The 11,851-nt window shown below is 62.5% G+C and overlaps 5 protein-coding genes across 5 annotated transcripts; 2 read left to right on the forward strand and 3 right to left on the reverse strand.

Moving 5' to 3' along the window:
• Positions 1-640: 640 nt before the first annotated feature.
• JCM10292_005078 (uncharacterized protein) lies at positions 641-2,882 on the forward strand (the record flags this gene model as incomplete). Its single annotated transcript, XM_076645977.1, has 10 exons — positions 641-796; positions 870-1,108; positions 1,185-1,241; positions 1,323-1,361; positions 1,481-1,544; positions 1,620-1,985; positions 2,053-2,303; positions 2,390-2,490; positions 2,546-2,598; positions 2,688-2,882. The coding sequence occupies 10 exons, from the start codon at positions 641-643 to the stop codon at positions 2,880-2,882; spliced, it is 1,521 nt and encodes a 506-aa protein (XP_076508256.1).
• A 307-nt stretch (positions 2,883-3,189) lies between these two features.
• On the reverse strand, positions 3,190-5,979 carry JCM10292_005079 (uncharacterized protein; the record flags this gene model as incomplete). The annotated part of the gene is made up of 10 exons (XM_076645978.1): positions 3,190-3,655; positions 3,710-3,822; positions 3,885-3,923; positions 3,984-4,165; positions 4,221-4,350; positions 4,414-4,585; positions 4,643-4,861; positions 4,919-5,158; positions 5,215-5,595; positions 5,666-5,979. The coding sequence occupies 10 exons, from the start codon at positions 5,977-5,979 to the stop codon at positions 3,190-3,192; spliced, it is 2,256 nt and encodes a 751-aa protein (XP_076508257.1).
• A 672-nt stretch (positions 5,980-6,651) lies between these two features.
• On the forward strand, positions 6,652-8,307 carry JCM10292_005080 (uncharacterized protein; the record flags this gene model as incomplete). The annotated part of the gene is made up of 1 exon (XM_076645979.1): positions 6,652-8,307. The coding sequence occupies one exon, from the start codon at positions 6,652-6,654 to the stop codon at positions 8,305-8,307; it is 1,656 nt and encodes a 551-aa protein (XP_076508258.1).
• A 361-nt stretch (positions 8,308-8,668) lies between these two features.
• Positions 8,669-9,452, reverse strand: JCM10292_005081 (ATP19 family protein; the record flags this gene model as incomplete). Its single annotated transcript, XM_076645980.1, has 5 exons — positions 8,669-8,703; positions 8,839-8,882; positions 9,018-9,142; positions 9,221-9,242; positions 9,445-9,452. 5 exons carry the CDS (start codon positions 9,450-9,452, stop codon positions 8,669-8,671), a joined length of 234 nt encoding a protein of 77 aa, XP_076508259.1.
• A 521-nt stretch (positions 9,453-9,973) lies between these two features.
• On the reverse strand, positions 9,974-11,832 carry JCM10292_005082 (uncharacterized protein; the record flags this gene model as incomplete). Its single annotated transcript, XM_076645981.1, has 8 exons — positions 9,974-10,384; positions 10,505-10,654; positions 10,717-10,746; positions 10,807-11,066; positions 11,122-11,358; positions 11,423-11,437; positions 11,546-11,639; positions 11,695-11,832. 8 exons carry the CDS (start codon positions 11,830-11,832, stop codon positions 9,974-9,976), a joined length of 1,335 nt encoding a protein of 444 aa, XP_076508260.1.
• Positions 11,833-11,851: the final 19 nt, after the last annotated feature.

Raw genomic sequence — 11,851 nt, forward strand, 5'->3', positions numbered from 1 at the left:
GTTAGAATCGCCTTGCAGCGCTTTCAGTCGAGAACAGCGACGGTCGAGGCGAGAGCCGTGGGATGGAGCAACCTTGGGTACCGTGGACCTCTGCTTCTTTCCGACCGACTTTAGCGTGCCGACGGCAATTTCTGCAGTCAAAGAAGCCTTTGTCTGCTCCAGCTTGCTCTCTGATAAGCGACCGACTGTCGCAACGCTGCCTGGGTGGGCCAGCCGCGGCACGCCCACGCTTTCCTGATCGCGACTCGGGCAACCCGCTTCTCGCCCTGCTTCGTGGCTTCGCGGCGAAACCGCCCTGCTGCGCCCACTGAGCCCACTCTGCTTGCTGTGGACCACCACAGGCTCCCGGATCGCTCGCAACCACCACTTCCCTCTTTCCGCTTCGGCCCTCCCTGCTCGCTTCGCTGCCACCGGGCAAACACCACCGCAGAGCTGCCGAAAGGGTTCACGGGGCGCACAGGGCCAGGCGATCCCCCTCCGCGCCCCTCCCCGGCCCTTTATCTGGGACTCCGCTTCAAGCTCTCTCCCTCTCCTCCTCACCCTCCTCCTGCGCCTCAATCTCTCGCCTGGGTCCCCGCTTTGCGCGCTATTTGTTCTACACGCGCCGTTGATCTCGACTTCGCTAGCGGACGTCGACACGATGTCTGAAACCGACAAGAAGCCCGTCGTGGCGCACCTCGAGAACTCGTCGGGCGTGACCGCGGCGACGGTCAACGAGCTGCAGGAGCAGATCGACCAGCTCGCTATGCTCACGCCCGAGGAGTTCAAGAAGGAGGAGCTCAAGCTCTTGCGCAAGGTGAGTTGACCGCCTTCCGTGCCTTTCATGCCTCTGCCTCGTTCACTGATGGACTTCTTCCTCGATTGCGCAGATCGACTTCACGTTGATGCCGATGCTCTTCTGCTTGATGGTTCTCAACTACCTTGACCGCAATGCCCTTGCCGGCGCTCGCGTCCAGGGCATCGAAGCGGATCTCGGAATGGTCGGCACCGACTTTAACATCGCCATCTCGGTCCTCTTCGCCGGCTACATTTGCGGTCAGCTGCCGTCGAACATGATCCTTTCAAAGTCGCGCCCGTCAATCTACCTTTCGTGCTGTGTCATGCTCTGGTGTGTTCCGCCGTGCTCCTCGTCCCGATGTCCCGCATGTCCCCATCCGCAACTGACTGACCTGGGACTCTCACAGGGGCATGGTGTCGCTTTCAACTGGTTTTGTCCACAACTTCCATCAACTGCTTGCCGTGTGAGTCGCGCATCCGCTCGCTTCCCGCCGTTCCCGGCTCGTTGCCTCGGCCATTGCCTTACAAAACTTCCACCCTCACAGTCGCGTGCTTCTAGGTCTTCTCGAAGCCCCATTCTTCCCGTGCGTCAGCAGCCCTGTTATGGGCCTGTTTTGCCGCTTCGGACAAAGCCATCTGACTCGCGCAGCAACTCGAATGAAGCGGTTCGAAGTCAGGATTGACGTGCTTCTTTGTCCTGCAGCGGCGCGCTATTCATCTTATCGAGCTGGTACACGAAACGCGAGATCAGCTTCCGTACCGCGATCGTGAGTCCACCCTCATCATCTCCTGGCCTGCCACAAGCGGTGCAGCGAGATGCTGAACTTTCGACATTCTCGCAGCTCTACCTCGGTTCCCTCCTCTCCGGCGCCTTCTCCGGCTTCATTGCGGCTGGCGTAGAAGCCAACTTGCACATGAAGCTGGGCTACGAATCGTGGCGATGGGTCTTCATCATCGAGGGCGCCATTACCGGCGCGTTCGCGATCCTCGCCCTCTTTGTTCTTCCCGACTACCCGGCAACGACCAAGCGGCTCTCCGTGCGCGAGCGCGCCATGGCTGTCTACCGTCTCGAGGCCGACACGGGCGTGAGGGACGAGGGCGACGGCACCACGATGCTGCACAACCTCAAGCTCGCTCTCTGCGACTGGAAGCTCTGGGCGCTCGCCGTCATCACGGCGTGCAAGACGACGGCGTCTGCTTTCACACAAGTGCGTCATGGCTGTCGAAGGTGCACGCAGCTGTAGGAAGACTGACGACCTCCCGATCCGCTTTCAGTTCATGCCCACGGTCATCCAGACGTTCAAGTTCAACAGGATCAACACCCTGCTCCTCACTGCCCCGCCATACATCGTCGCGGCCATTTTCTCGCTCATCCTCTCCCGCCTGTCCGACCGCAAACCTGAGCGCTGCTTCCACTTCTGCATCCCGCTCATGTTCGGCATGCTTGGCTTTATCATTGCCGCTGCTACAACCAATGTTGCGGCTCGGTACTTCTCAATCTTCCTCATGCTGTCGGGGCTTCACGGGTGCGCTCCTTTCCTCGAAACACATGACACGGGAAGGGCATGTTTTCGGCTGAGCTTTCGAGGCTGACATTGCTCCACCCCTGCAGCAACTTCAACATTCTCCTCGCGTGGTACTCGGGCTGCTTCCCTCGCCCCCGCGCAAAGCGTGCCATGGCGATCGCCATCATCAATGCGCTCGGCAACATCGGTGAGTCTCTCCGTGCCGCAACCACAGCAGAGTGAAGCTGATGTAAATGCTGTAGCACAAATTTGGTCACCCTATATGTGGCCGAAATCGGATGGGCCGAAGTATTCGGTGCGCGGGCGTCCCTCTGCGTCGTTTCCGGACATCGTCCGGCCCTTCTGCGCCCTTTCGCTGACCCTTCACGCTTCACACGCTTTCAGACCGCCTTCATCACCAACATTGTCATGACCGCTCTCGCCATCTGCCTGTGCATCACGCTCAGGTTCTTCCTCGGCCGCGCCAACGCTCAAATGGACCGGGAGGAGGCCGAGTGGCAGGAGGACGAGAAGTCCGTCGGTCTCGACGGCGAGAGCGGCCGCCCGGCGTTCGAGAAGAAGCCTCGCTTTGTCCTCTGATGGCAGTATACTCACACTTACGGCGGAAGCGCCGCTCGCGAGACGTCCCGGTCTCGACTTATGCAGCACTCCTTGTTTCGTCTCCCTGTAGTACCTCTCCGCGACTTACTTTCTGTACCTCTCTGGTGTGTAAAAGCAGTAATCAGCGCGTCTCACTGCCCTGCCATTCACTTGCGCAAATGACTTGCGCAGCGAGAGCGGGAATGAGGCGAAGTCGCTCGTCTCGTTGCCGAGCGATCCGTCCTCGCGTACCTTCAAAACGCGGTGCAGGAAGACTAGATACTCTACAGCAGGTTGCAGTATTGCTCTACGCAGAAGGCTGCCTTCCTAGCGGTGCATCCCAAGCTGACGCCTGATCCGCTCCTGCACTTCCGCCAGCCGCGCCGCCCAGCCCCGAGAAGACGTCCCACTCGTCTGTCGACATCGGCATCCACGAGAAGAGCTGCTCGAAAGACTGCTCGGTGGCGAACCAGTCGGGTAGAGGTGTCTGAGCTGGAGCGTCGAGGGGCGGAACGGCGGCGACCGGAGCGGACAGGACAGGCGTAGGAACCGAATGAGGCGCCGTCGGATCGCTGGCGGGCATAGGCGGTACGCTGCAGAAGGCATGGCGATTGGCTGTTGCGGGAGGTGCGAAAGTGCCGAGTTCGTGGTCGGGCTGCTGAGCGGGCAGCAAAGCGGAATTGGCGGACTCGGCAGCGGGAGCAGGCGCAGGGGAGCCAAGGCGGTCGAGAAGCGCACGCAGCTGATCGGCGTACAGGCTTGCCGTAGATCGTCTGGAAGGTGACGCTTCAAGACGGGTCCTCTGCAAGATGCGAAGGTCGACGCACCCATGATGTCGAGCTGCTCCGATCATGCCCAGCGCATCCGCCGTTTTGCGACAGAGGTCTAGAGCGACTCTGCTCGTCGAAGTGGCGCCAGGCGCGCTGGCCTTGTGCGAAATCTGCAGGGGGAACTGCCGTCAGCCTGGCGGTTGCTGACGAGGGTGACGGCACGACCTCGCACACGAAGCAGGAAATTCGCGGAGTACGCAATGTTGGTGATCTGTCAGAGAAACCGCATGTGAGTATCGCCGCTGTTCAGTCCAACACGTATGCGACGCACCGTGAAGTTGCTCGCATAAACCAGCCCATGGTCTGCTGCGAGCCATTCTTGCACGTACTGTGCGGCCTTGAAGGCAGTCTGACGGCATTCTTCGAGGATAGGCTGCACGCGCCCGGGGAAGTGAAGCGAGTACGAGAGGAGGAGGATGTGGCGGTTGAGGCGGGAGAGGTACGGAAGCTCCTCTGCAAATACAGTCGTCAGGTGCTGCAGCAGGGCAAGGGGCGGAAATTCGCTTACTAACGTGCGCGAATTGACGGTCCCACTCGGCGAAATCTCGCTTCCACGAGTCGTTGAAGACGGCTTGCGGATCTCGCGTATCGCCCGGCCCACGCCGCTGCAGCGTCGAATGCAAGATGAGGGCTTTGGCCTGCGCGATAGAGGTCAGTCAGTGCGCGTCGGTCAACAAGGCAAGAAACTGCAAGACACGCACGAAGAGCTGGCTGATGAGCAGGTTCGATACATGCAGGTCGAGAATCTTCGCCGCCGGCTTGCTCAGCCTGGAACGCGCCTCTGGCCCTGTGGCCATGCACGAGCACGCCGCCAGAGCCTGAGTCCCGTGCACCGACATCATGAGCTGGATGCGGCCAGTTTGCGAGGAAGCGCTGCGTTTGTTAAGGTCAGCCATGCACTCGAATACAGAAAACACCAAGAAGCCGCACGCTAGGTCGATGCAGAACACAGTTTCTTGTATGCGCGAGCGAGTGCGCTCGAGTAGCTCGCGAGAGACAGGGAACGGGTGAAGTAGCCGCTCGTACTGCTCGATCACAGCCGGTTGCAGCGGGAGGTCGAGGCGGATCTCTGAAGCGAGGCGAGACGCCTGGCTGATGTATGACCAGGTGCGGTCGGCTGCGGGAACCTTGGACACGGGCGACCACGGCCTGTGGCTCGAACGTGTCAGATACGCGCCAACGAGCGGTTTAGACAGGTGCACGCACGCCCAAAGGCAGTAGGCAAGCACCACCTCCAGGCTTTTGAAGCCGTGCGTGAAGACGCGGGCCGAGAGGTAGTTGGCGTGCTGCACCAATGCATCGACGCGGTGTGCACTTCGAGGATCGAAAGGGGCGACGACGCAGGCGATGACGGTGGTGAGGAAGGGCGAGGTGCGCCGAAGGAACATTGGCGTGTGTAGCGCGGGATCGAGGAGGAAGAGGTACTGCTGTAGGTGGTCAAACCAGCTACAGACATAGGAGTTCAGTACACGGTGAGGCGCGAGAAGCACGAGCGAATGCACAGGGTGAGGAGGCGCTCGAAATCACTCTCGGTCAGCAATCCGAGGTGTATGGGATCGAGCGCGAGATCGCTGTCGAGCACATGCTGGAAGACGTCGGTCGTGCCCATTTCCGAATCCGGGCCCGAGGTTGAAGGCGTCGAGACGGGCTCGTCCGTGAGCGTGAGTAGGCCAAGCGGGTTGCTGAGCACGCTGAGGAGTGGGTCATCGTCCTCGTCGTGCTCGTCGCTCTCGTCGGCTGTCGCAGCTGAGCCGCTTCCTGAGACAGACCGGACGTTCGACGGCAGCTTCGAAGCAACATGCGGTGGAAGGGCAGATCGCCTCGTCAAGAGGAGATGTAGACGATCTATGTCGCGCTGGAGGTCGTAGAGCTTGAGCGTTTTGCTGAGTGCGAGAGGGAATCCGGCTTCAGCGCAAGGGAGAGAATGAAGCCAGAGGGGGCGCAAGATCGCACCGATTCGTTGCCCTGCGTCCTAGCTTCCGAGCTTGCGGGTACTCGCACAGAATGCCCTTGGTTGCGCACCGCTGGCACGTCTCGCCTGGCGAGCCAGAGCATCGCACCTTGACAGTCTTGCACGGCGCGCAAGTCTTTAATTGGCGTCCATCGAGCGGCGAACCGTCCGTCTCTGCTTCTGCGCCTGTGACGCACTCGCGGATCGCTAGGCGTGCAGACTCGACGAGAGAGTAAACCTGCGGGTCGAGGACGGCGGCCTCCGAGGTGGGAGCGGGAAGAACGGCGCGAGAGGTCGATGCGACTGGCGCAGCCATCTGGTACGCTGAGAATGCAAGCGATCGCGGCTGTACGGCCTAAGTGGGGTCCTTCGTGATCAGCGGGCCTCCTTGGCTTTATCACCTGAGAAGCATCCGGGGAGACGAACTCGCAGCGCGGGGCGGCTCGACAGTCCAAAGCAGCAGCGGGCGGTCTACGCGCAGTACGCACTGTGATACAGCAAGAGTCTGCAGAGCAGGAGCCGATCTGCGGCGCGGTGAAGTGCGCCTTCGCTGGGAGCGGTGACCGGGCCGATTTCTTTCTCGAACGACTCGCGCACGACAGGTTCCCTGCAGTGGTGCTGCCCTTGCTGGGCTTTCGTCACGCGCGGCTGCTCGGCCTCGATCGCGCATCTGCTCTCTTGTGAACTCGCCGTCTCGCGTCTCGCTACTTCGCCTTCATCCGCTCGCGTTCTTCGGTCAACGCGGCTTGTCTGACACTCCGAGGCATCTCTGGACGCTTCTTTGAGCTTACTCAAGGTCTCTGATCAAGCTCGAACTCGTCGAGCGCTGTCTTGTCTGAGGTCGCGTCTCATCAGCTCGAGCGAGTCCACCTGCTGTGCCAGTCGACAGACAGCTGCCGAGCCGTCCCGGTGCGCGCGATGTCGTTGAGGCTTACTAGGTACCCCCGCCCTGACGATTGGACTCCTACCGCAGCGGCCTGAACTCGCCATGCACTCGTCAACCCCGTCCGCGGCGGTTCTCCCGCCCGAAATTCTCGATGTGATCTTCACGCTCGCCTTTCCGCTCAAACCGAAAGACGACCTGGTCCACTTCCACCGCACCCGCCAGGCGAACGAGGAGCGCAGCCTCGTCGCCGTCCTCCGCAAAGGCTCAAGCACGCGCTGGTACTCGTTCTTCCGCTCCCTCCTCTGGTCCGCGCCGCACGTCGGCTCTGCCCTTCGGGACAAGCGACTCGCAGAAGCCCTCAAGCTTGCGCTGCCTCGCCAGCCCGGTACCAAGGGGTACCTCGCCTCACTCGTCTCGCACCTCGCAGTCGAGATCCGCGACCGCGTCGCGCCAGACAAGTACAACGCCCGCCGTCCCGAGGGTGGCATCCAGCCCACGCAGCTCGTCGAGCTTGCGCACTTGCTCCCTCACCTCAAATCGCTCAGCATCAATTTTCTCGGCAAGGGTGGGTGGCTCGGCGACGCGACGATTGTGCAGGCATTCCACGAGTTCAAGGGTCTCCGGCACATTGAGATCACCGGCACGAAGGTTGGCTACCGCAATGCGCGTGCTGTCGCCGACGGTTTCGAGCTCGAGTCGCTGAAGCTGAAGAGCCTTTCGAGCGGATGGACGACTTTTGCGGACAGAAGCACCGCGGTGCAACAGCTGTTCGCCATGCCCGTCTCGTATAAGTACTCGAGCACCCTCACGACACTCGCTCTTTGGGGCTGTACGCTCGCCGAGACCGAGTACACCTCACTCTTCGGAGCGCTCGTCCCGTCCGACCCGACCACACCGACAGCTCTGCGCCGCCTCACGGTGCACCACCTGCGCACTCCCGCTCCTCCGGACTCGCCGCTCAACCCCGTAGCATTCCCGCAAGGCCCGCTCGTGTCGGCGCTTCTGCCGCTCGTCCCGACGCTCGAGGCGCTCCACCTCGTCCTGTACGACCGTGCGCCTATCGCCAACGCCGAGACGCGCTGCCGCCTACAGCTCGAAGGCAAGCTCTCTCCTTCGGGCCACCTCGCGCTGCCCGACCCCGGCGCGCGCGCAGGCAACGTCGTGTCGCGCCTGCTCGGCCCGCACTGCACGTCGCTCACGCTCGGCGGGCCGTGGTGCGTCGACGAGGGCTTGTACGACGCGCTCGACGCGAGCGGCGCGGGCACGACCGGCGCGCTCAGGCGGCTCGAGCTCGTGCAGTGCGCCGAGGTTGAGCGGTCGGGCGCGGGCGTGCGCGGCGTCGAGGGCCTCTCGGCGCGCGGGTTCCGGCGCGCGCTCGACCGCGAGTGGGCGGGCGCGCTCGAATGCGTCGACGTCAGCAAGATGCAGAGCCGCGTGAACGACCATGGCGTGCCCGGGTACCGCGCGACGGTCGGCGCGTCGATCGAGCAGGACGAGGGCGAGAGCGAGACGGCGCCGAGCTGGGGCGTCAGGCAGCTCGAGAAGCTCGTCGAGCACGTCAGTATCATCTCGGACGAGCGCGTGCGCCAGGGAGGGAGGCGCGTCGTGCTCGTGTACGACGAGGGCCTCGAGGAGCGCGACGACGACGCCGAGGCGCACAGGCGCAAGAGGGCTGCCGAGGGCGGGAGCAGCGGCGGGAGAGGCGGCAAGAAGGTGGGCGTGCTTGGCGTGTCGAGTAAGCGGGCGAAGACGGTGTAAGGGCGAGATGAGGTGAGGTCGCTTGAGGTAGTAATGGATCTCGGCTCCTGCTTTGTATCGTAGTTGTATCGTAGCCTCGGCGCGTCCAAGCATGAGATGCAAAAAATCCGCACGAGTTCCAAGCCCGAGCGGGACGAGCTGGAAGCAAATAGTAGCGAGAGGCAAGCAAAAGCAGCGAGAAGCCGCTCTTCTCCTCTTCCTTCTGCCGCTCCGCGACACCACTGTGCCCAAGCCGTCGCGTAGTGCGGAAAGCATGCATTCATACCGCGAGGTTTTGGCACTTCAAGTCGACCCTTCTCGTCGTCTGCGACGTCTAGGTTCTCCCTCTCCGCCCTCTCCCTTCCTCAACAACGTCCAGCGCTCAGTGCTTGGCCGCGGCCTTCTCCTTGTGCTCAACTGTGTGTCATGGATCGTCAGCAGAGTGACCGGGGCAGCGCCTGCGGCTGGGAGGGGGTGGAAGGTTGCGCTGCAGCGGAAGAGGGAGTCAGCAATTGGCGGGGGCGAGCGCGAACGCAGGCTCAACAAACGCACCACGGTCGTTGATGAAGTTCTCGAGGAACGCGGCCTCCTCGTCCCTGTAGGAGTTGCAAGGTGTGCGAAGGTGGTCAGCGCGAGCACAGTCGGAGGAATCGCTGCACACCGCGTTTCGCGGGCAACGGTCGCCCACTAGCCACAGCGAGGCTCTCTCGAGCGAGCAGAGCGCGACTCACGAGGTCGCGGTCGCCTTGGGCTCGACCTTGGCGTCGACCTTCTTGTCGTTGGAGCCGCCGCGGGTCGCAGCCCACGCGGAGAGGCCGGTGATGCCGAAGGTGCCGAGAGCGAGGTACTCGTTGAGCTGCGAGCAGTGTACGGCCCCGCCTGGTCAGCTGCGAGAGCGCGAGAGCCGCGGGCAAGGGGGAGGAGGAGGGCGCACGATCTTCTTGCCGGCGATGGTGCTGCGGGCAGTGCGAGAGAGGGTCAGCGAGCTGCAGACCCTGCTTGAAGCTCTGCGGCGCCCAGCCCAGCCCTTCGGCGCGTGTGGTCGCCTAGCGGAGACTCGGGTGCGATGCTCGGGTTGCGACGGGCCCTCGCACTCGCCGCAAAGACCACGAGAGTCGCGCAGGCAGCAGTGACTGTCCTGAAGTAACGTGCACGTACTACGACATGGTGGAACGAGGCGACGAGCGGGGAGGAAGGCACCAGAGCTCGCCGCTCCTCGTCGCTGTGCTGGCGAGCATCCCTCTTCCCGTTGCCTTTGGCCCGCTCTGAGCGCAGGCGCGCACTGTATTGCTCGTTATATTCACTGCATTCGAGGCGCCCTGGCAGCTAGCGCTGTCCCGCTGCTTCGAGCTTTCCTCGTCGCTCCTCTGCTCCTTGTGCTGAGGACCAACTCTCAGAACTCGAGACAGACTCGAAGGCAAACGCGGCTGGCACATTTCGCACGTCTCAGCTCACAGATGCGCCTCGCGCGATTGCGCGCGACGCCGGAAAGCACTTGACAACTCGTTTGTGCGCGTGCGGGAGAGCGGGAACGGCGGAGGTTACATACGGGCATCACAAACTTGGGAGGAAATGGATCCGAGGGGTATAGCGCGTGCGGAAAGAGCGAATGCAAAGAGAGGGCGTCACAACTTGCGCGTGCGTGTGAGCGGGAGAGCACGACCAGCGTAGTAGTCCCCCGACTCGCTCACCGCCGCTGCTGCTGGTGGTGGTTGTACTGCGGCGCCTGCACCTCGCGGTCGCTGTCCGACTCGTCGTCGTCGTCGTCGTTCTGGAGCGAGAACTGCTCCATCTGGATCGCCGTCTCGCCGCGCCTGCCGCCGTTCGCCCCTCCCTCGCTCTTCTTCTGCGCGCCGCCGTGCCCGTGCGGCTCGGTCTGTCCAACTTCCTCGTAGTCGAACAGCGGCTCGACGCCGCCCATCGTGATCCCGCCCGCGCGGTACAGCGTCGCGGACCGCCGCGCGTCGGGCCCGGCCCGCTCGCCGTTGCCGCCGTCCGACACGAACGACAGGCGCGACTCCTGCAGGAGCGACTGTCGCTGGCCTGCAGACGAGTATCGCCGTGCGGCCATGGCCTCGTTCTCGGACCGCGAGAGGTTCTGCGGGATGGAAGAGGCGGAGTGAGCGACCGACCTCCTGGAACAACGGACCAAACTCTTGATGTCACAGGACCTGCAAAAGACGGCGAAAGCGTGCTCATGAGAGCAGAGATGACGTACGAGGAGGTAGATGCCGAGACTGATGATGAAGAGGCCGCAGAGAAGCGAGAAAGTGTCTTTCGCGCCCGAGGAGTTCAATCCACGGAACAGGATCACCGAGGCGATCAAAGTTGAGCTGCTAAAAAATACGTAATACGAAGGGTTGACAACCTAGCGTTCTGGGGCGTCAGAATGGACCCTTGGGCGTCCCTGGGGAGCGAGGGAGGACTCACAGTCGTCGGGAAGATGTCCAGCGCCTTGTTCTGCGATTTCGACGTCAGCAACGGCCCAAGAGCACCTGTGAGCATGCAGGAGGGACCCACGAAGTAGTTCATCTGCACGGCGATGCACCCCGCGACGGTAAAGGCAAAGATCCATGTGCCCGCCCGCCACAGCTGGTTGTTGCCGGCGAACGTGAGCTTGAGCGCGACGCCAAAGCCCTTGACGGCCATGACCGACACCGAGCCGACGAGCGAGCAGATCGAGACGTAGACGAGCGGGTTGGACGTCCCGTGCTTGGGCGCGACCCGGTAGATCATGTAGAGCGAAAAGGTGAGGACGAAGAAGCAGTAGAACATGAACCCTGCAGGCGCCCTCAGATCAGTATGCGCTGACAATGTAACGGCGATTGTGCTCACCCGGTTGCAGGGCGTATTCGAGGATCTCGTCGACCGAGTTGATCTCCTTCTCCTCGGGCGCGTGCAGGACGATGATGAGCGACCCGACGAGGCAAAGCGCGCATCCCGACACGCCAATCTTGCCCAATCGCTCGCCGAGGAAGAAGGCGGCTAAGACGGCGCCAATCAGGACGGACAGAGCGCCGAGAGGCGTAACGAGGATCGGAGGAGCGAAGGTATAGGCGGCGAAGTTGGCGACTGCGCGTAGTCTGGGTCAGTGACAGTACAAAGGCACTGAGGGAACTCTGAGAAGCGCGCGGACCTTCACCGACAACCACTGCGACAGAGCAAGGAGGAAAGGGTCAGCAGCGGTTCCTGAAAGTCCGGGTTCGGTGACAGCGCTTCTGCGCACCGCTCGCCCGTCTGAGGGAAGCACTAAGCGTACTCGTCAGCATGCCTGCCCACCACAGCCCGTTTTTGAGGTACGAGTGCGAGTCGCTCGAGAAGCCATCGTGCTGGTCTGCGGCGCTGATCAGGCCCTGCGGTCGGGAAACTGTGAGCGACGCTCGGTAGACACGACGAGAATGTACGCACCTTCTTCGTGATGATGAAGGACGTTCCAATGAGGAACGACGAGCTGATGGCGAGCCCCAGCCCAATGTACTTGTCGTTGGCGTCGAACGACGACACCTGTTCTGCAGCCCCTGCGGCGGCCTGTGCTGCGGCGTCCATCCTGCTCAAGCTCTACCGG

The sequence above is a fragment of the Rhodotorula paludigena genome (genome assembly GCF_050403205.1).
Source record: "Rhodotorula paludigena JCM10292 DNA, Rt_paludigena_JCM10292v1_ctg3, whole genome shotgun sequence".
Lineage (NCBI taxonomy): Eukaryota > Fungi > Basidiomycota > Microbotryomycetes > Sporidiobolales > Sporidiobolaceae > Rhodotorula > Rhodotorula paludigena.